Source organism: Camelina sativa, chromosome 14 (assembly GCF_000633955.1).
Source record: "Camelina sativa cultivar DH55 chromosome 14, Cs, whole genome shotgun sequence".
NCBI classification, from domain to species: Eukaryota; Viridiplantae; Streptophyta; class Magnoliopsida; order Brassicales; family Brassicaceae; genus Camelina; species Camelina sativa.
The window spans coordinates 3,675,370-3,696,971 of record NC_025698.1 but is presented as its reverse complement, the minus strand read 5'-3'; the positions used below and the strand labels follow the sequence as shown (position 1 = coordinate 3,696,971).

Below are 21,602 nucleotides of genomic sequence, written 5' to 3'. Positions count from 1 at the left end.
AAATATGTATAACCCTCAGTAAACTATATCTTATAAAACATAAAATCAACATTAATCTTAACTAGGAGAAAGTTGTAGGAAAACACAACTATATCTCCAAAATCAGGCTCACTATGATATCCCCTATAGAAGATATTACTGACACTCTATGCTACTTATGCAACATAACCTCAAGGAACTGAAAGAATAGGCAAAACAAACCTGTTTAGATCTTTTACTGCGTCTCTTCCGTTTCAAACGAAGTTGAAGTTCACGATCACTATTTAAATCATCCTCTTCTTTGACCTGTAGGTGATTTAATGTCATACTAAAGCTGATAAATGGTAAGGCGGGAGTTGCGAGTAGTCTTAAATGGTATTTCATATATAGATTTTATTGCAAACTCTACAAATGCAGAAACATAAGGAGCAACCAGAAACANTTGCGAGTAGTCTTAAATGGTATTTCACATATAGATTTTATTGCAAACTCCACAAATGCAGAAACATAAGGAGCAACAAGGAAAGGCTATAACTTCAAAAATAGAACGCTTAACCCCAGAAATCGAAGAAGTTAAGTCAAAGAATATTTTACCCTTAAAATGTTTTTTTTGTTCTAACAGCCAGAAAAGGCAATACTTTCATAAGTAAGGTGCTTAATCACAGAAATCTAAGAAGTAAAGTTAAAAAGTAATACCCTTATATAATTTTTCTTTTGTTCTTCAGAAAGGGGAAGTTCTCTTTCATTTTCTATTGCATCGGCCAAAAATGGATCTGCCAAGCCTGCATCAATCTCTTCAATTTCCTCTACCTGAAAACAAAACAAAAAACTTCAATGATCACTCTAGACTGCCACGAGTTTTATTAAAGCGCAATGTTTTGAAACTGTCCAACTCCGTTAAACTAGCAGGATAAGAAACAGAAGATCTATAAACATTACTTGCCTCCATAGGTCAATATAATGCCTTCCATCATCTTAAACTGTTACAACTAATAATAACCAAGTAACGCTCGAATTTTATTTTTCGGTATGTTTTCCTGTTCTGGTTATGGCTTAACAGTGAATTATACCATATATATTAGTGACTTGCAAGCAGGACCTAAAAAGGAAACATAAGCCTGCTTGCAAAATAAGTATTATGGCAAGTAAGCACCCACTTTAAATTGCCAAGAAAAGGAGATGTCAAGTTTGATGTTTTTTTCTTGGAGTGAAGAATAACTAACAGATGCAAACGTACGCAAATCATCATCAGCATCAGGACTAACAGGAAAAATAAAGACATAATAGAAAAGTTAACCTCATTGACTCCTGGAAATTCTAATCCCATGGCTGCAGCTTGTTGTGGAGTGCTTGCCAAGTAAACAGACGCCCAATCCTTACTACCAAAGGAAATAGACTCATCCCTTTTTTCCGAAAAAACTTTGTTTAGAGACGACCAGTCAAGTTCAGATGTTCCAGCTAGAGATTCTTTGGCAGCACCATCAGCAAGCTTTTTCTCCAGAAAACCACTAGCTCCCTCCTCCAAAAGTTTTCCATGTCGTCTACACCAGAAAATGTTTAGAAATACCATCCACGACACTCAGAATTTGCAGTAACTAAAAGTTGAAGCTAATAAAAACCGTACTTTCGGACAGGCCGGTGAGTGTGAAGAAACCTCTCAGCGTTAGCCAATGATTCCACAGTTTCTTTTGTCACCTGAGTCCCAACCCAGTGGGCTCTTTGTTTCCAAGCTTCAGTGTGGCAACCATTAGGGGCTTGACTTTCTATCATCTCATATAATTTTGGAAGCTCAATTCCTGCACCATCAAGTTGCTCCTTAAAGAAAGAAACAACAAGGAAAACAGAACTGTTTAAGTTCTTTTGAATGACGTGTAACCCTTTGGATTATATTTTAAGGAAATAGAGAAATCAACAACAAAACATACCAACAGGTTTGCGCTTTCTGTTTCAAGCTCATCAAGAGTTGCCTCCCATTCATCTTTAAAAGTCATCATTTCAGCAGCAACAGCTTTATTCAACTAAAACAGGCACTCTCATAAGATGTTAAAATGCGAACGAGCATAGGAACTCGAAGCTATGATAGTAAGAAAAAGAAATTAACCTCTTCACCACTGAGTGTTTGTGATAATTCCTTCCTAACTTCACTCTCTACATTAGAAAGAGACTCCTTTTCAAGTGCTTCTTGAGCATCTGCAGCCTATAGATCAATGGGGTATCACAAAGAGTAAGATTGAGACCTAAAAGTTAAATTGGCCTGAATAGAAATCTATTGAACAAAAGAAGAGATTAAATACCTTACTCTCAACTCCCAAAAAATCTGAAATTAACTCTTCTATTTCTTCCTCGCTCAGAGGTTTCTGTACAATAATTGTTTAGAGATACATTAGATAAACATACGCACTTTCTCCGTCATGATACAACTGAAAAAGTGACCAAGAGATATCTAAGTTGCTTACCTCATGATCCAAGTCATCATCTCGTCCCAACAGCAATTGTTCATCTTCTTCTGAACTGAATTCAGAACTTTCCGATATACTCTCAGTGGCTTGCATATCCTCATCTTTTTGCCCATCCTGATTGTTATTTTCTTCCATCTGCACATCAATGTGCTCCCCTCTCTCATCTCTAGCTTTCATCACCTCTTCAAGCTTTGCCTCCATCATCTCCTGGTCTACCTCCATTATTTCGTCTGTTATATCCATCACATCCTCTGTTGCCTCCACTGTATACACCTTCTCCTCTGGCTTTTCACCTTGATCCTTCCCTTTTCCTTCATTTGGCTCCATTAAAAAGGGTTCTCCTTCACGTCACTTCCTGCTGAAAAAGCGTTAATAACAGTTACGTTAAACATACCTCGGGAGACTTATCATCTAGTCACTAACACAGCACCACAGAGATTCACATGAAAATACCAATAAAAGAAAAGGATAAATTCTCTATATACAAAAACATGTACCATTCAGCCAAAAAGTTGAAAAATCTACGAGAATGAATAACGAAAATTCCAGCACTACCAACCCTAAACCAAAATAAAAATCAAGGGCAATCTAATAATGTCAAGGGCTTCCAACTCAAAGCCAATAGGGAAAGAGTGGATTCCTCCTGTCCCTAACATATATAAATTTGATTAGGGTCCCAAAACTAATCATCGACATAAGATTCCATAGCATCTATTGTTTACATACGGGACATTAAATTCAGAAGAGACTATGAATGAATTCTAGTTGAAACAATATAAACCTAATGTAATTCATATCACTCCCAACACAGAAAGTTTGAAATTCCACAGAACTGCCAAAATGTAATAATAATAACAAGAAGAAGTAATCAATTCAATAAAGAAGCCTTGTTTCTGCCCTAAGGTCTGATCAGGCCTATACACTCTCATTATCTAACAACACAAGCTCAAAGAGATCTACGGAACCACTCCAGTCATCAATAAAAANAAAAAACGGAACTAGCTTTGTGTGGTGGCAAAACAATACAGTGAAGGAGAGGTACAAAAAAAAAAAAACATTGGCGAGGAGAAGAAGCTTTACCAAAGTGAGAGAATACTATCAGTGGAGAGAGCAGACTCTCTGTGGCAGAGAGAGAGATAAATATATATAAAGAGATAGGGAGGAATTAAAAAAACAAAAGCAGGCGCGACAATGAATTTGCTAGGGTTTGTGTTTGGGGTAAGGTACGAAGGGTTGCGATCGAAACGGTTCGCCGTTGGTGTGGAGAGTGTTTGGGGTTGGTTTCTCCAGATGGTTTAAAAATACTTTGGAGAGGTTCGACGCTTTTGGAAATTGGAATTAACAATTTTACAGAAATTTCATTCCTAACCAGGAATATTAGCGGTAATTGTAGTTGTTGAATTGGATTGGATGATAATATCGAGGAACTCACTCTCAATTTATATATATTCTAGATGATGATGAAGAAGTAGAATAGATTTACCACACAATTAATTTTAGAGGATATATTATTAACTCACTTAATTGACTACATTGTCATTATGTTAAACTTTTAAAGAAAAACAAAACAATGAAATTTAATATTTAGGTTAATATTTAATACATTATATTTGACGGAAAATTAAATAAGTTATTGACTATTTTACTTTATCTTTTAACTCATATTTTTTTTTGCAAAAAAAAAAAAAAAGTTAAAAACTGACAATTTATTATATTAAACTCATATTTAGCTTACAACGATGTACTTTATATTTATATTTTTTATTTTTACTTTATAGACAAAACATTTTTTGTAAATTAAACTGGAATTGTGTTGATGATCAAATGTTGAACTTGGAAGAGATATTAGGTTGCAATGTATATTTGATAGAATCCATTGCATTTGTGAATCATAAATTGTTTGATAGAGGATGGAAACATATTCAAAATATAAAGAATTAATCGATATTTTGAAAATTTTATTTTATCGAGAATGGAAACAAATTCAAAATATAAAGAATTAATTGATATTTTGAAAATTTTATTCTATCATAAAAAGACATTTTATGTATTTTGAAGATATTCAAAATTACCATAAAAATTGTCATAAATATATGTATGTGGTTTTGACCATAACAAAATCTAATGGGGTTGACTAGCTGTATTTGAATCAGAATTTAATTTTTTTTTTTTTGGTAGGCAAATTTAATATTTTTAACCAAATGTAATTTTTGCTAATTTTAATTTTTTTTTGTTAAAAATATATATTTTACAGTTTTTATCCACCGGTAAATACATATTTGCTGGATTAGCCACTGAACAAGGCACTTATTACAATTTTTAATCATCGGTTCAAGGGCCATATTACACGGTGCACTGTATGGGCTGATTTTTATACTTCTGTGGGCTCTCTCAAGTCCAACGTTAAAAAACTCAGGTGCTCAAATAACAAAAATACCCCTACAACCTCCGTCTTCTAAATCAGTCCTACCACCGGCGAGTTTCTAAAAATCGGCAAATCTCCGGCGCCATGGCAAACACTTTTCCGGCGAGGTTTAGCCTCCGCGAGCATCGTGATAACGTCCCTAATCGACGGTCTATCCTTCGGTAGCTTCGCAGTGCATAGAAGAGCGATTCTTAATGCCAGAAGCATCTCTTCGATCACGTGTTTACACTCTCCGGCGATGCTCGCGTCAATCACTTCTTCCAAGCTCTCGTTCTTCTTCACCTTCCTCCGAATCCACTCCACAACATCAATCGAATCCTCAAACGAAGGATCTATCGGCATTTTCCCAGTCACCAGTTCCAAAAGCACCACGCCTAAACTGTATATATCGCTCTTCTCGTCTATCTTCAGTGTGTATCCGTACTCCGGAGCTATATACCCGTAAGATCCGGCCACCATAGAAACCGTCTCGTTCTTGTGAAGCATCATCTTCGCCAATCCGAAATCAGCTATCCTCGCCTCAAGGTTAGAATCGAGGAGTATGTTATTAGATTTGATGTCTCTGTGAATGATTGGAGGATAACAATCGTTGTGGAGGTAATTGAGACCTTGAACAACTCCGACGGCGACGTTGTATCGCGAGAGCCAATCTCTTAGTAAAAATTTCTCATCTTTGGAATGCAAAGCAGTTCCCAAGTTTCCATTGGGCATGTATTCATACACCATCATCACTTCTTTCTCATTGTGGATGTAACCTAGAACCTTCACAATGTTTCTATGTCGGATACCACCAAGCAGATTCACTTCTCTGAGTATGTCGTCCTCTTCTTCTTCTTCTTGGTGATGATCTTCGATGTCATTCTGTGGTGATGGTGATCTCCAGAGTTTTTTCACAGCTACTGTGAGTAATGGTCGTCTCATGACTTCTGCTTTGTAAACAATCCCTATGGCTCCCATTCCAATGATGTTTGATTCTTTGATATGTGATAAGATGTCTCCTGCAGTGAAACACAGTCTCTGGAAAGCCACGAGTCTCCATGGCCACTCTTCCTGAGGCTGCTTGCAGAACAAATACTCTCTCGCAAAATTGCTGTAAAGATCCCATCTTGTGTATACCCATCTCCCTGCCAAGAAGATCATTCCCAGAGACACGATCACTGAAGTTCCAACAATGAACCCGAATATTGCGTGATTGACGTGGATTCTTCCTGGTTTCCTGCCTCTTGCTGACAAAGCTAGACTCTTAGAGCAAGTAGGTAGAACTCCACCGCAGAGGCCATCGTTTCCCACGAGGTCTTTTGGGTTTATGGCTGCAAACAGCATGTTTGAAGGAATGGGTCCTGTGAGTTTGTTGAATGACACGTTTAGCATCTCCAAGGTTGGAGAAGCTCCCAAGTCTGCTGGTATATTCCCCGTTAAGGAGTTGTTTGAAAGATCAAGAACAGCTAACATGTGCATCCCGGCTAATGCCTCGGGGATTTCTCCCGCCAATTGGTTGCTCTTGAGATTTAGACTCACAAGTTTTTCAAAGGAAGCAATCCTTTCGGGGATTTCACCTGAGAAATGGTTGAAGGAAAGATCCAGGACAGACAAAGATGGACGATCTTGAATCTGGTTAGGTATTTTTCCGGCAAAGTTGTTATGTGAGGCAATAAAGGTTTGAAGGTTAGGACTTGAGAAAATGGAGGAAGATAGGGATGAGAGCTGATTATATGATATGTCGATGAACGAGAGTGATGTTGAGGAGGCTATATCATCTGGAATTTTACCGGTGAGGTTGTGTTTTGCGAGCTCTAGATGCTGAAGCATTGGTAAGTCACCTGAACCAGTTGGTATTGTTCCGGAAATGAGATTGTTCTGGATTCGAACACGAACTAAGGTCGGACATGAGAAGATTTCCGCTGGAATCTGACCTGAGAATGAGTTGTTGAAGAGAATGAGCTTTGTGAGGTTTCTGGAATAGCACAATCCTGATGGGATTTTTCCTGTGAGCTTGTTTGATGAGACATCTAACCACTTCAATGATGAATTCTTGCCGAGATGCATAGGTAAGGAACCCGTTAAAGAGTTCTGCCACAGCTCCAGAACCTCAATATTTGGTAATTCAGCAATCTTTGACGGAATGATTCCCGTGAGTTGATTCCTCATCAGATTCAGAAGCTGCAGATTCTTCAACTCAGCTACTTCGATAGGTATCTCTCCTGTAATCTGGTTATCAGACAGATCAAGAAACACAAGAGAAGTCATATCACCGAGTTCTCGAGGAATCCTCCCTGTGAGACGGTTCTGGTAGAGGTAAACTGTTGTAAGCTGTTTCAGCCTCCCCAAAGAAGATGGAATCTGGCCCATAAGGTTCCCAACAGCCAAATCGAGGTACTGAAGGTGCGACAAGTTCCCAAACTCTTCTGGAATCTCGCCGATGAAGCCATTGTAGCCAAGAATGATGGTCTCCAAGGAGGAGAGCTCGCCAATCACCTTTGGTAGCTTTCCACCAAAGTTATTACCGGAAAGACCGAGAAACTTCAGGTTCTTGAGATTCTTGAAAGAAGAAGGCAACGAGCCCTCAAAGTAACCTCCTCGAACGTCCAAAACCTCAAGTTTAGTTGCGTTGCCAAGATCTTCAGGGAGAAAGCCAGAAAAGTTATTGCTAGAGGCATTGAAGTGTGTAAGACCAGTGGCCATCCCTAGACCATAAGGGAAGGTTCCAAAGAAGTTATTCACACTCACGTCGAAGACCTTCAAGGACGTGAGATTTGAAAGAGATTTAGGAAGAGAAGACTCAAATGTGTTATTGCTGAGATCAAGGACTTGCAGAGAAGGTAAGCTCTGAATCTGACCCGACACGTTTCCGCTGAGATTCATGTTGGGAAGAAGAAGCTTGTCGACATAGCCATATGAATCGCAGTGAACTCCAGTCCAGTGACAATGAACTGATGCAGTAAATGCTGTGGCATTCTGAGGTCTCTTCCAATCTTGGAGATTATTTGAAGGATCAAACAGGTCTGACTTGATGGCCAACAAGATCTCTTGTTCATAACCTTGAAATGTTTCAGAAGAAACAAAAGGAAAAAGAAAGAAACCGATGTAATACAAGAAGAAGAAAAGGTTAGGAATCGCCATTTTTTTTGCTCTTCTGTTTTTTTAGTTTTGGCTAAACTTATGGCATTTTTTTGCAACTGAGATTGAAGGCCCCCAAGCGAAGTTGATAATAAGAGACTGGGAACCAAAAGCTGGAATAACAATGATTAATCAGAATCTTATTTTAATCTTCTCCTTCTCTGGCTCTCTCTCTTTCAATTATTTTATCATGATTATGTTACTTTTTCCATCGGTGGAATAGTATACGAACTCCATTGGCGATCGTAACAGTTTGTATTTGTATGATATAGTTAAATTATTTCTATTTTATCAACTCTTAGTTCTTCACATGCGTTATGTCTATACGGATAACAATTTTTATGACATGATGATGTGTAAACAAATTGGCCAAATGCGACATTGTGTATAAAAAGTTGAACCGAAAATTCGAGGAGCACTAAATCCATGACCATATCCTGTAATGTTATATAATTATCAGTTTGCTGATCTGTGCAACCTCAAACAACTAGTGCTGATAAAGAATACTAAAATAATGATGATGGTATATATAATACATAAGAAGAAATCTTGGGTTTCTGAAGTGCCTAATCATAAGGCAGTGAGTGACTTGTAAACCCTTGTCCTCATTAGGGATTAGTGGGACAGTGAAACATGGGCAGAGAATGTGTCTTCACATAGTGCTCTTTTTACTATTTTTCATTTCAAATTAAGAAGATTGATAATTAGTCAAAATAAAAGTGTTTCCAAAGAAAACTATATTATTAAACGTGTTTTTTTGTTTACATGTGTTATTATTTTCACTGCACACCAGAAAAAATGGTCTCTTTCGAGTTTTACATGGGTTGATATGTTTTCCGAGTTTTCGCATGTCTTCTTCAATAGTCGGGAGAATGTTCTTTGTTTAGAACGGCGTCATTAAAAATGCTCGTGAACTATGATGGTCGTGAGAGAATCTTCCCACGTTGATAGAACATATAATTAAAATCAGAAAATAAGAAACTTCATTGCCAAGTCGCAACTAGGAACGTCCCATGACACTTGCGTGCATACATTTAGAGATGTAATACATTACATTTTGTCGCCTATGTACACATTATCACATATGTTAAATGTAAGCTTATATATATATATATTTCCTATGAATGCCGGCCTAGTACATATGGATTGTGAGCTTCGGCTTCTAACATAGCGTATGACATCAAGCCGTAACCGAATTTTGTCTATATTCGTGTGATTCATTGAAAAGCAACAATGAATCTAAACTCTATGCGTATTGGTTATGGGAATAAGCAAAGTAGCACTTTAAGTGCTGCCATGAGATTTAACAAAAAATTGGAACCATTGAAAACGGTCTAACAAACCAAAAAAAAAATCGTAGGAGAAACAACTTAATTGACCCCAAAACTATATAATTAAGAAACCTATATTATCATCGTTCAAATTGCATCCTTGATGAGTTTGATCTCATCCAAAACCAACACACAAACCCTTTTACTTGTCGTGCATCCAAATTTTGGTACTAGATATTCATATCTATGTAGTACTCCGTACTCGTGTGTGAATGGACTTTTGGAGATCAGTATCGATCTTAATTATAACTGATACAAAGCACAAGTGTATGTCGAAATATAAAAGAGAGGCAAGGGTTCGTCTAATTAACCAATTAATTGTTGTAGTTTGATCGTAAAAGTAGATGGACAGTAGCTACTAAATTAAATTCAATTGAATCCTATATATCAAAAATGATCTTCTATTATTCGAAAAAAGGAAAATAATTGCATAAATCTAACTTTATTCACATTTCACATGCACCCATATGGGCCTTTATATCAAATAATTAAATACTATATATAATACCCACCCAAGAATAACAACAATACAATCCCCCTATGTATGAAATTCAATGAGATAATTCATGCACTATTTAAATATATACCCTCATCATTATGAGATCATAATTGTGATATTTTTAGAGAGAAAGATGAAGCTGGAATCCCATGTGCTAACTAAGAAGAAGAGCTTTCCCTTTTTATTCCCCCATAGGTTTTTTTTTTTTCCTACTTTTGAATGTGATTAGACATATATTAACCTGGATCTGGTGGTTCTAATGTTAATTACAGTTGTTCGTAATTGTACATTTATTGTTTAGATTATTCGACGTGATTCGGCGTCTTTCAATTTGAGCCGAATCAAACCGAACCGGATTTATCCATGTTGGTTATCTATTTAGAAAGCAGGTCGACAATAAAAGCCCAAGTAAAAATTTGGGAAAAGGCCCAAAATACAATTCAAAAGTGCTGAATTCTAGGGTTTTAGAAGAAGTTGGTTTTTAGGTTTTATTAAGTGAGGCGGAGGAGTCGTCGAAGGTTTTGTGGGAATTACACAGTGAAAGAAGACGATATGGCCAAGTACAACGAAATCGCGAAGAAGAAGAGAGAGGCGAAAGCTGATAGAAAACGAGCCATTCACGGACATCCTCTCACTAATAAATTGAAGACCAGAGTTCCCGTCCCTTCCGTCTCCGGTAAACGTCAGAGAAAGCTCCTTCGCAAATGGCGCCGAGTATGTCCTTTTTTTTATTTTATCATCTTCTCTTTTGATATAGTAAGAAGTTGGAGAATCACAGCACTATTAGGTCTTAGCTATGATATGAGCCTTCTGACGATTTATAAAGCTTTGGTTTTGTATTAGCCTTTTGTAAGTTGAAGTAATAAGGGTTGTTTGATTCTTCTAACAGGAGCAAAAAGATATGGTGGACAAGGGTCTTGTTACCATGGAAGATGTAGAGATGGCTGCTGCTGAAGGTAATTCTAAAGCTACTGAGCTTTCTTTTTTTTGTTGTGTTGATTGATCACTTTATTTCGCGGCTTGAGTGAAGTTTTTCACTTAGAAATCTTGTATGATGCGATTGTGGAAATAACAGTTAAAGATATATATACTTTCAAATGCTCAGAGATATGCAAACTCTAGAATGAAGTTTTGGTAATTAGAAATCTTATTTAACTCGATTGTGGAAATAGCAGTTAGGAATTAACTTTCAATGCTTAGAAATGCAAGTCTATAGTATCATCAGTATTGGAATATTCATATCTTCTGTATCTTTTTCGTATGTTTCTTTCAAGTTTTATTCACATGTTGGTTTTAGCAAAACAACAGATAGGAACATTAATATTGCAGTCTTTTCTTTTGTATATTGTTTTGTGCAATTCATGAAATTGTTCAGGTTTTGTTTGGATTCTTATTGATCTTGTTACTTCGTTTTTATTTTCGTCTTTGTTAATCAAAAGCTCATCTCTTCCTTGTGGTTTCAGCTGCATCAGAAGACACCAAGAAATCTCCCAAAAAATTTAGCGTAAAGAAGAACTTGAAGCTCAATAAACTAAAGAATAAAGGTGATTCCTTGTGCTTTTGTTGTAAAGCCTGATCTCTCTTAGTCGCCTTTTATTACTTGATGTAATTTAGCGGATTGATAATGGAAGTAGTAACTAGATGTTTTTGTCTACTTGTTAGCAGGCAAAAAGAAGACAAACCAGAAAGCCAGCAGCCAAGGATCTGCATCTGCTGATCAAATGCTAGAATGAGTGTCTTGTAAACCTGAAAGCTCAGTTTCATCTAACAGTTGACGATGGATGATATAATCTTCTCAACGTCTGGTTAATCTCTTTCAAAATGGGAAACGTGTGTTTTTTGCGTGATGAGGATGCCAAGCAGAGCAGTGGAGGGTTTTTAATATAAATTTTGTTTTAAAGTTTTTCGAATATTGTTATAAGCTGTCTTTGAAGATCTTATCTTGTATACTTTCTGATATGTTTTGGTGCCTTCGAAGTAGAGTTAGTAACAGAACAATCCCTTTTTACCACTCCCACGCAATTGCTGTATTTCTTCTCACTGATATGAAAACCAAAAATTTTGTTATAAAAACTAATAAATATCCAATAAACTTTTAACTATCTTGAAGTAGTCGTTAACCAACGATCTAATTTTACAAATAACTTCAAAGAGACAACATATCAAACAGAGTAAGCACCACATTAGAAAAACCTTAATATATACTACATACTATATAAGATACCAATTCATAGAAGTGCTTCACGACATTGTATGATAATCCTCATTGGATATTTTTAATTACATTAAAAACTTTAAAGCAAATAAAAACAAAGAAAGAAACCAAAACACTACTGAAGCTGATTGAAGGTGGAAGACAAGCGCATGAACTTCCACTCTCAATCCCATAAGAGCTGAGCAAAACTCGAGTAACCATCGGAACTGGTTTTGCTCTAGAAAACACAGATGCCAATAGCCGATTTTGCTCAAGGGACCCGAAAAAAACTAAACCCCACTAAACCGGCTGGCTGCTCTAAGAACTGACATCTTTAGGTACTGCTACTACTACGACGCAAACTGTACAGGGAAATGTTTATCCGGTCACTCTCATCTCCCTGCGGAGACCAATGTTTTTCCGTCGTTGTTGCTCATGGACGGAAGAGGAACAGGGAGACTTGGGTTTGAATGAGGAGTGGCAGCTTCTTTCTCAGCTGGTACAGGCTTTGGTGTGTAAGTAAAGTTGAGTTCTTTGTTGGCAGCAAGTGCCACAAGCTCTTTCTCTTCAAGACCTTTGGTTGGTCCAAGGCTGCACCTATCTGGTCCATGCTTTGCCAATGCATCTCTGAATTTCTTGATCTGAAAAACAAAAGCAAATATAGATCAGAAACAAACACCTACATTAATACGGTTTTTTGATTAGTTCTCTCTTGATTCATGCAAATGAGAACGAACCGTGGCATTGGTACAGCTAAAGCTGCAAACACGACCCTGAGAGCCTCGGTAGAATCGGAAAAACGGGAGGACATGGACACCGAGGCTGTAACACATGGACTTGTGCTCCTCGTAATTCACCTGAAGAAACTGCACATCAGGGTTCATCTCTGCAAACTGACATATCTGTAAGAATCCACAAACCATTCTTGTGAGAATTCATTTCCCCAACATGAAAATAAAATAGTCCATCCAAGAAGAAGTAGAGATGGATGGATAACCTTAGGATGAAGAGCCTTACAGCCGCCACAGCCAGGGGAGAAGAAATCAACAACAACAAGCTTATCACCAGCGTTGGTGAGAGAGTCAACGAGTTCTTGAGCTGAAGAGATCTCTCTCATGTTTTCTTTCAGACCTTTCTCCCACCACTTCTGAGCTGTCCCAATCCTCAGAGTCGTCTGCAAATTTACACATGTCAGAGACCATATATATTTTTCCCAGATCCAACAAAACCAAACATATCAAATTCAAAAAACACAAGAACCCTAAAACCAAAACATCCACATCTAGCCATGATTTTCCAAAAAAAAAACAAATCGATTATTCACTACAAAATCAAAGCAATAAACCCCTAAAAAAAAGAAAAAATCTTTGAAAAATTTAGCTTTGAAAGATCATTAAAACCAGATCTCGCATGCCTAGATTATAAAATATACCTGAGCTGTGATGGAAGAAGAGCTCCTTTTGAAGCTCTCGGTTTGAGCACCTCCTCCGAGAACGATCTGTTTACCAAGGAAAACACTTCTAAGAGGCTTTTGATTCTTAACCTTAAGAAGACAAGAGAAACTCTTTTTCAAACCAAACCCACCAAAACTAACAGGAGAAACAGAGAAATCATCAACAACACGGTGATGATTCCCACAAGAAGCTCCTACGAACAAACTCGTTTTGCTAATCACTTCCGCCATAATAAATCTTCTTCTCTAATCAAATCACCACCGAACGAATGAAGAAAAGAAAAAAAAACACAATCGCTCTCCAGAATTTACAATCGAAGGAAGAAGAAATAAAGAAAAAGCTCTCTCAGAGAGACGACGTGTCTTCTCAGCAATCTTCAATCGCCAGCGAAGTTTCGCTTTTTTTTTTTTATTTAATAAAAAGAGAAAAGAAAAAGGAAAAATCTTAAAAATTAGACATTTTTCTGGACAAGAAACTGTTTTGGCTTTTGGTTAGGTGATCATGACCGTTCAATTTGGATTTGGCATTTTTAAGATCCGACGGTGGATTCGTGATAATGAGCTTTAGTCGGTCAGGATAATAAATAAATGGATAAGGTTCTTTTCTTGACTACTCTCTTCTCTCGCGGGTACTAAGGAATTTTTACGGATATGAAAAAAAAAATTTCTTGCAACTTTGAATCGGATAATGCATGTATAATTACCATGTTTTGTGCGAAAAATTGATATATTTTTTTTAGATTAATTTTGAAATGAAGAGTATTTTTAAGGCAATTTCAGTAACTAGTTTTAAATTTTATCTACATTAGTATATAAATAAATGGATTATATAGGTCATGAACCAATCAATTTTTGTTATTAAAAAAAAATTAAGTAAAACGTAACATCCTTCCTGAATCATTTACCAAACAAGTAAACAACAAATTAGGTCATGAACCATCGTTTAGCCCAACTTAGAACTTAATACTCTTTATAAAAAAAAAAAAATGATTTGGTTAGCTATGTTGTTTGAACAATAGTGTATAAGTATATTTGGGAAAATGTAGGAAATAAAGTATATTTAAGAAACTAAATTTTTATGTCTAATGTTTCATCCCGACAAAAGGTGTGGATTATATATGGAAGAAACCAATGGCAAAGAAAAAGAGGATTTTTATGTGTTGCATATTGTAACGACATTAACATAATACGAACAAAACTCGGGGGAGTGGCTGGTAAACAAAGTAGTAGTGATCGTGGATTTAATACCAAACCAAAATATACAAGAAAAAGAAAAAAGAAAAAGTAGTGATGGATAATATATGGATTTGGATTTTAAGGAAGGTAGTTTGCCAACACATCACTCACGTGGGTCTCACTCTCTCCACCACACCTCTCTCTCTCTTTCTCTCCCCTTTACTCTTTTTACATTCAAGGCCACCTGGTTAACTATATAACTGGAGATTGCCCTTTTAGTTTTATTCTTTTACAGTTAACCTCCTCAATTCCATAATGCATATATGTAAACATGTTCATAACACAATACGAAGAAAGGTTCCAAGAGAGGGAAATTGAAATGTTTTGTTCAAACAATTAGAAAACAAAAGCAAAAAGATGTGGTAACAAACAAAAAACTATTGAAATAGTGAAATTGTAACAAATGTGACTACTGATCTGCGTTGACTACACAAAAACAGTAGGAATAAAATTTGTTTAATATGAAACAAACGTTACTGAATATTTTTTTTTTTTTTTGTCGATAAGTTATTTAAGTATATCAGTCAAAAAATTACAACGTTTAGTACACATCGACACTACAATCACGTGACTACATAGCAAAGTATACATACCGACGCAAAATATGTGTCGATTGTTGTTTTTAAAGAAAGCTGATGTATATTTCACGTGAAACAATGTGTTACAAAATAAACATATATAATATTAATGACTACCACATATATAATATTAATGACAATAAATACATTTAAATATAAAATATTTAACAAATGTAAAGTAATTTCACTTAAATGTTAGTAGTTTTTATTTAATTAATCACTGTTTTGAGCATTTTTGAAATTATGAAAGACTTTGAGAAATTAAAAAAGGAACCATTTTTTGAGTTTAGATTTTTAAAAAAACTAGGAAGATATTTTGTTGGAGGAGAACAAAATGTGAAAGAAAATTATTTATTCTAAAATAGTGATAATGGTGTGTGTATGAGAAACGTAACAAGAAAAAACTAAACCATAGGTTTTTCCAAACACGAACCCCAAAACACAAACGAGAACCACAATTTTGAATAAAATGGTGACAAAAGTGCAGCTGCACAGCGCACCACCTCTTCTTTATTTTCGTAACCAATCGTGCCTGACAGGTGGATTTAATCTAATAAACTTGTCTCAGTCTCTCTCTCTCTCGACTCGACAAAAGCGCCCCCTGTAACATTCGTAAATTACAATTTAGTCAATAATTTCTCAACATGATCAAGTCCTAATAAAAAAGTCAACCTGTTTTTACTAAAAAGATAGACAATTTTTTTTAAATGAAAAAGGTAGTTTTCTAAATATTTAACATGTATTGAAAAAAGAACTCTAAAACTACCTAATATCTTCACTGTCTTTAGTAAATTGTAATAAATTCCTATTTTCACAATACGTTTCAATAAAAGATATGCTTTCTATAAAATTTACTAAAAATATACATACATATGGATTAATTAAATTTACCTAAAGCAGCACTTTGAGGGGTAATTACGTAATTTCAAAAGGATATCATTTTTCTAATAAAATTAGCTGTTTCTAACCTTCCCCCGCGTCGCTTTTCCAATCTGAGAAAATCTACTATGCAACTTTTTTGTTTTTTTTCAAAGGATATTCAAATTAAATAAACGGAAATGGAAAAGTTTTCCAAAGTTCTTCTTCTTCTTCTTTTGAGGGGTTTCATACTTCCGTTCGAAATCTCGACGACGCCCTCCCCCGGAGAAGCGACGAGGACCTTAGCATTATCTGACGAAGCCATTCTTTATACCAGATTTGTTGTGTATGCTACTCGCGATTTCGTTCTGGTGAGTTTCATGGTTCCTAATCTTGTGTAGAAAAGCTTCGATAGTGTTCTTCTACTGAGTTTCTCTGTTGCTTATTTGCTCAATTCTACTTTTACCACATTTTATTTTTCGGCATCTCAAAAGATTATAGAATTCTGTAGATTAGGGTTTTCTTCTGCATTCTCTCTAGATTTTTTGTATTTGGTTGTTTGCATTCAAAAGATTACGTATGCATTTTTGGTATTTGTTTGTTTGAAGTTGGTTTGTTTGCATTCACGAAACCAACTCATACTAAATGATAATTTTGTCTGTGATTTTGTTCTAGCCAATGCTGAAGTCTGGACAAGGATGAGCGTGTCAAAAGCAGCGAGGACGAATCATACGCTTGTTCCTCTTGCAACCCTCATTGGTAATGAGCTGAGGAGCGAGAAAGTAGAGAAGCCTCTTATCAAGTATGGTCAAGCTGCTCTTGCTAAGAAAGGAGAAGAATACTTTTTGATTAAAACTGATTGTCAAAGGGTACCTGGTGATCCTTCATCGTCTTTTTCAGTTTTCGGGGTAACACACATTCTTCTGTATATACTATAGAGTGACATCTACAGCGTTCTTGAACTCAAAAAATCTCTCATTTATTTTTGATCCTTTCTTTTTTTGGTTTGTCTATAGATTTTTGATGGACACAATGGTAATTCAGCTGCCATATATACTAAGGAACATCTTCTGGACAATGTCGTGAGTGCAATTCCTCAAGGCGCAAGTAGGGACGAGTGGCTTCAAGCTCTTCCCACTTCGATGCTGGCCTGGTGGTTTGTGTCTTTCGAGGTCCATTGGTGATACGGATGTGGGTGAATTTATTGTCCCTATACCACATGTTAAGCAAGTGAAAGTAAGCTCCCTTCACCTTGTTTGCGTCTTTCATCAATTCTTATATTAGATATTGAACAAAAATGTATATATTTTTTATATGTACGTTCAGCTTTCAGATGTTGGAGGGAGACTCATTATAGCTTCAGATGGTATATGGGATATACTGTCTTCAGATGATGGGATTGTACCGCGAAAAAAGATGGACTGAAAGGGGTTGTTGTTATTATATCCGAAGACAGTGGTTACGATCAATGGATTCATTCTACCGTGCCAATTTCAAAACCATTATCGTGCTGGTTGCTGATCCTTCACGAGACCTAAGACACTGTCCTGTGACTTTTAAGATCTCTCTCGATTACATGTTTGCACTTTTATGTAAGGTATTTGACATATCTAACAGTCTAAGGTATGTTTAACCATTCTACTTGGACTGACCTCTTCGAGGTCCTGGTTTTGGTGGTGTGGCTCTGGTGGTCTTGGAAACGGTGGCGGTTCTAATGGAGGTGGTGACGGTGTTTAATAGACACATGTCAGTGACATCACACACTTATTAAAACGAAAAACTCGTGATGAAAAATATAGTTAAAAGATACAAACTCTACAATAAACAGACACAACTCTTCACTGTCTACAATGAACGGAAACGGTGGCAGTTCTAACGGAGGCGGCGGCGATAGAGTTGTGTCTTTTAACTATATTTTATTTATATTTTTTTTATTACGACTTTTCGTTTTAATAGGTGTGTGACATCACTTACGTGTGTCTATTTAAATACCACCACCGCCTCCGTTAGAACCGCCACCGCCACTGTTGGAACCGTCACCGTTTCCAGGACCACTCGAGCCACACCACCAAGACCAAGATCTCGAGGAGGTCAGCCCAAATAGAATGGTTAAACATACTTTAGACTGTTTAGGTATGCCAAATACCTTACATAAAAGTGCAAACATGTAATCGAGAGAGATCTTAAGAGTCGCAGGACAACGTCTTAGGTCTCGTGAAGGATCGACACGATAACGGTCTTGAAATTGGCACGGTAGAACGTATCCATTGACACCGCGTAACCACCGTCTTCGAATAGAATAACAACAACCCCTTTTAGTCCATTTTTTCGCGGTACAATACCATCGTCTGCTCAGATCGCCTTATCATATTCTCGATCGTTTCGGTGCCTTCTTAAATAATGTATACGCGTATGGAAAAAACTACTATCCTATGGTCTTCTTTTTTTTTTTTTTTTGCATAATTGCTAGCAAGTATTAATTATACTTGTGAATGGCGGTGATATGGTCAAGTATAACGTGTGTGGTGTGTCGTAATAGGCTAATAGCTGTTAATCAAACCGCATTGTTCGTGTAACCAAACATATTATGGCGTTAATATTTATTTCTTTCTGATTTTTTTTTCCTTTTTCATAGTATAGATTAGTTTCAAGAAAAAAAATGCTTTTGTTTGTTTTTTTTCGTGTATCTACCATTAACCAACCGCTAGAGCTAATGAATTTTTGGTGTGCCAAAGGAGGAAGTCCCAAGACTCAAAAGTTCCATAACCATATACATATGCGTATACATTATTTAAGAAGGCACCGTAACAAATGTGACTACTGATTTGTGTTGACTAGACAAAGTAGTCGGAATAAAATTTGTTTAATATGAAACAAACGTTACTGAATATAAATTTTTTTTTGTCGATAAGTTATTTAAGTATATCAGTCAAAAAATTACAACGTTTAGTACATATCAACGCTACAATCACGTGACTGCATAGCAAAGTATACATATCAACACAAAATATGTGTTGATTCTTGTTTTTAAAGAAAGAATCTGATGTATATTTCACGTGAAACAAGCGTTACAAAATAAACATATATAATATTCATGACAATAAATACATATATTTAAATATAAAATATTTAACAAATGTAAAGTAATTTCACTTAAATGTGATAGTTTTTATTTGATTAATCACTGTTTTGAGCATTTTTAAAAATTATGAAAGACTTTGAGAAATTATAAAAAGGAACCATTTTTCTGAGTTTAGATTTTCAAAAAAAACTAGGAAGATATTTCGTTGGAGGAGAACAAAATGTGGAAGAAAATTATTTATTCTAAAATAGTGATAGTGGTTCGACTACGCGTACAGTGTGCATGAGAAACGTAACCAGAAAAAAAAACTAAACAATAGGTTTTTCCAACACGAACCGCAAAACACAAACGAGAAACACAGACGAAAACTTTTAGTTAAAAAATCCAGAAATATTCATAAATGGCGAACCGCTGGTTCCCTGCGAACCAAATTTCCGGCCAAAATTCCACTTCAGCCGCGACTGAAGGCAGTTCGTTTCGTCCCTTTCCCTTCCCCCCTGACCCTCCCGACCCTCCCGACCATTCCCTTCTCATATCCCTCTCTGAATTCCCCCTCTTTCCCCTATCTCATCTTTCTCCTTGTCTCCTCAATCTCCTATTGCTCAATTCGAGCCGGAGAATGTCATTCTTGCTCTTCCTGCTCATCATAAGTCTACTCCAGTGGTTGTGTGTGCTCAAGCTCAAGCAATCCTCAACTCTTACAACCAATCACTAAATCTAAACCCTAGATCTGAAACTCGAGCTACAGTAACACCAGCTAAAACTGCGGCTCAGGCACAAACTGACGGTCTCCTGAGCCCTGTCCAACCAAAAGTTACTCGTATGCTCCTTCCCACTCAGACAAGGTTATCCGCTGTCTCTTCCCAAACTGTTCCCCTGGCTCCGTCTACTACTCCTGTTGCTGTTAATACTGTTACCACTCCAATCCAAAGTACTTGCCCAACCATTGTTGTTCCTATCCCTCTTACCCATCCCTCCTCGCAACCTCCTCTCCTCCCTTCCCCCTCAAAGCAACCTCAGACTACCATCCCTCAGCAAACAGAAACTCCCCAACCCCCCCATGTACCCAATCCTAAACCTCTTACTAGCACAACTGCTTCCACTCCATCTGTTACACTAGCTCAAAAGCTAAGGAAAGACGCGGATAGGAAGGTCACACGTCTTGCTCCTGCTTCTTATTCGGCTGATGGTATTCCTCANCTAAATCTAAACCCTAGATCTGAAACTCGAGCTACAGTAACACCAGCTATAACTGCGGCTCATGCACAAACTGACGGTCTCCTGAGCCCTGTTCAACCAAAAGTTACTCGTATGCTCCTTCCCACTCAGACAAGGTTATCCGCTGTCTCTTCCCAAACTGTTCCCCTGGCTCCGTCTACTACTCTTGTTGCTGTTAATACTGTTACCACTCCAATCCAAAGTACTTGCCCAACCATTGTTGTTCCTATCCCTCTTACCCATCCCTCCTCGCAACCTCTTCTCCTCCCTTCCCCCTCAAAGCAACCTCAGACTACCATCCCTCAACAAACAGAAACTCCCCAGCCCCCCATGTACCCAATCCTAAACCTCTTACTAGCACAACTGCTTCCACTCCATCTGTTACACTAGCTCAAAATCTAAGGAAAGACGCGGATAGGAAGCTCACACGTCTTGCTCCTGCTTCTTATTCGGCTGATGGTATTCCTCGTATAGTCATCCCTGACTCGGTATTTCATGAAGGAGCTGCAATTCATAAGGATTTTATAATTGGTCAGTTCAAAGGTCTACTCCCGACTTACAGACACATTCAAAGTGTACTCAGCCACATGTGGGGCAAAGGACAAAAACTGGAAGTACATTTGAACCACGCTAATAACTCAATGTTGGTATGTCTACCTAATGAATACATACGTACCAAAGTTCTGGAGAAAAAGGTGCGGTACATTGGCGAATGTATGTTTTTGGGGGCGCAATGGGACGCTTCTGGTGGTGTCAGTACTGATCTAAACGCAGTGCCGATTTGGGCTCATCTAAAAGGAATGCCCTTTGACCTAATGCATCATAAGGGAATAAGCTTAGTGGCAGGGGTAGTTGGTGAGCCAAAGGAAATGGATGACTTCACTAAAAACCTGGTAAGTATTTCTGAAGCCCATGTAAAGGTTGCGAGAAACCTAAACTTACCTCTCCCTTCCTCAGTGGAGAAAGTCCGTGATAGTGGAGAGGTTATCACAATTTCAGTTGAGTATCCATGGATTCCACCCTCCTGCTCTCACTGCAAGCAAATAGGTCATGTCATCAAATTTTGTCCATCTGCTAAGCCATCATGGTTAGAAAATAAGTCAACTACTTCGAAGGAGAGTAAAGGTAAAGAGCAGACTAAGCAAGCTTATGTCCCGAAGGGCTCCAAAGAAA

At 37.1% G+C, this 21,602-nt stretch overlaps 4 protein-coding genes and 2 long non-coding RNA genes across 9 annotated transcripts in view; 2 read left to right on the top strand and 4 right to left on the bottom strand.

Annotated features, from left to right (window-relative positions):
• The window catches only part of LOC104739453 (protein CHROMATIN REMODELING 20), an 11,379-nt gene extending 7,523 nt beyond the window's left edge, over nucleotides 1–3,856 (bottom strand). The window contains exons 1-9 of one of the 3 annotated variants that reach the window (XM_010459801.2): nucleotides 3,519–3,856; nucleotides 2,436–2,796; nucleotides 2,274–2,336; nucleotides 2,081–2,176; nucleotides 1,905–1,997; nucleotides 1,604–1,794; nucleotides 1,277–1,520; nucleotides 676–789; nucleotides 202–285 (exon numbers count right to left, since the gene is read on the bottom strand). In XM_010459801.2, coding sequence (XP_010458103.1) covers nucleotides 202–285; nucleotides 676–789; nucleotides 1,277–1,520; nucleotides 1,604–1,794; nucleotides 1,905–1,997; nucleotides 2,081–2,176; nucleotides 2,274–2,336; nucleotides 2,436–2,765 — 1,215 coding nt within the window. In that variant the 5' untranslated portion in view covers nucleotides 2,766–2,796; nucleotides 3,519–3,856. Of the gene's footprint in view, nucleotides 1–201; nucleotides 286–675; nucleotides 790–1,276; nucleotides 1,521–1,603; nucleotides 1,795–1,904; nucleotides 1,998–2,080; nucleotides 2,177–2,273; nucleotides 2,337–2,435; nucleotides 2,797–3,518 lie in introns of those variants that run through there. The other 2 variants (XM_019236018.1, XM_019236019.1) reach the window with 2 other exon arrangements.
• Nucleotides 4,653–8,283, bottom strand: LOC104739452 (leucine-rich repeat receptor-like protein kinase PXL1). The gene has a single exon (XM_010459800.2). The coding sequence runs from the start codon at nucleotides 7,981–7,983 to the stop codon at nucleotides 4,894–4,896; it is 3,090 nt and encodes a 1,029-aa protein (XP_010458102.1). The 5' UTR covers nucleotides 7,984–8,283; the 3' UTR covers nucleotides 4,653–4,893.
• LOC104739451 lies at nucleotides 10,275–11,821 on the top strand. Of its 2 annotated transcripts, none has more exons than XM_010459798.2 (4): nucleotides 10,275–10,524; nucleotides 10,700–10,766; nucleotides 11,274–11,354; nucleotides 11,473–11,821. In XM_010459798.2, exons 1-4 carry the CDS (start codon nucleotides 10,363–10,365, stop codon nucleotides 11,541–11,543), a joined length of 381 nt encoding a protein of 126 aa, XP_010458100.1. In that variant the 5' UTR covers nucleotides 10,275–10,362; the 3' UTR covers nucleotides 11,544–11,821. The 2 variants fall into 2 exon arrangements, with proteins under 2 accessions (XP_010458100.1, XP_010458101.1); XM_010459799.2 differs by having other exon boundaries at nucleotides 10,277–10,524; nucleotides 11,476–11,821.
• LOC104739450 (thioredoxin-like 1-1, chloroplastic) lies at nucleotides 11,994–13,887 on the bottom strand. Its single transcript, XM_010459797.2, has 4 exons — nucleotides 13,437–13,887; nucleotides 13,002–13,178; nucleotides 12,742–12,906; nucleotides 11,994–12,645 (listed from the first exon to the last, which is right to left on the bottom strand). Exons 1-4 carry the CDS (start codon nucleotides 13,686–13,688, stop codon nucleotides 12,397–12,399), a joined length of 843 nt encoding a protein of 280 aa, XP_010458099.1. The 5' UTR covers nucleotides 13,689–13,887; the 3' UTR covers nucleotides 11,994–12,396.
• On the top strand, nucleotides 16,307–18,716 carry LOC104739449. The gene is made up of 4 exons (XR_759981.2): nucleotides 16,307–16,500; nucleotides 16,805–17,037; nucleotides 17,146–17,365; nucleotides 17,456–18,716. It is a non-coding gene; the product is annotated as an uncharacterized LOC104739449 (long non-coding RNA).
• The window catches only part of LOC109128883, a 2,051-nt gene continuing 1,209 nt past the window's right edge, over nucleotides 20,761–21,602 (bottom strand). The window contains exons 3-4 of the long non-coding RNA XR_002035163.1: nucleotides 21,106–21,241; nucleotides 20,761–20,933 (exon numbers count right to left, since the gene is read on the bottom strand). This is a non-coding gene — a long non-coding RNA (uncharacterized LOC109128883). The remainder of the gene's footprint in view (nucleotides 20,934–21,105; nucleotides 21,242–21,602) is intronic.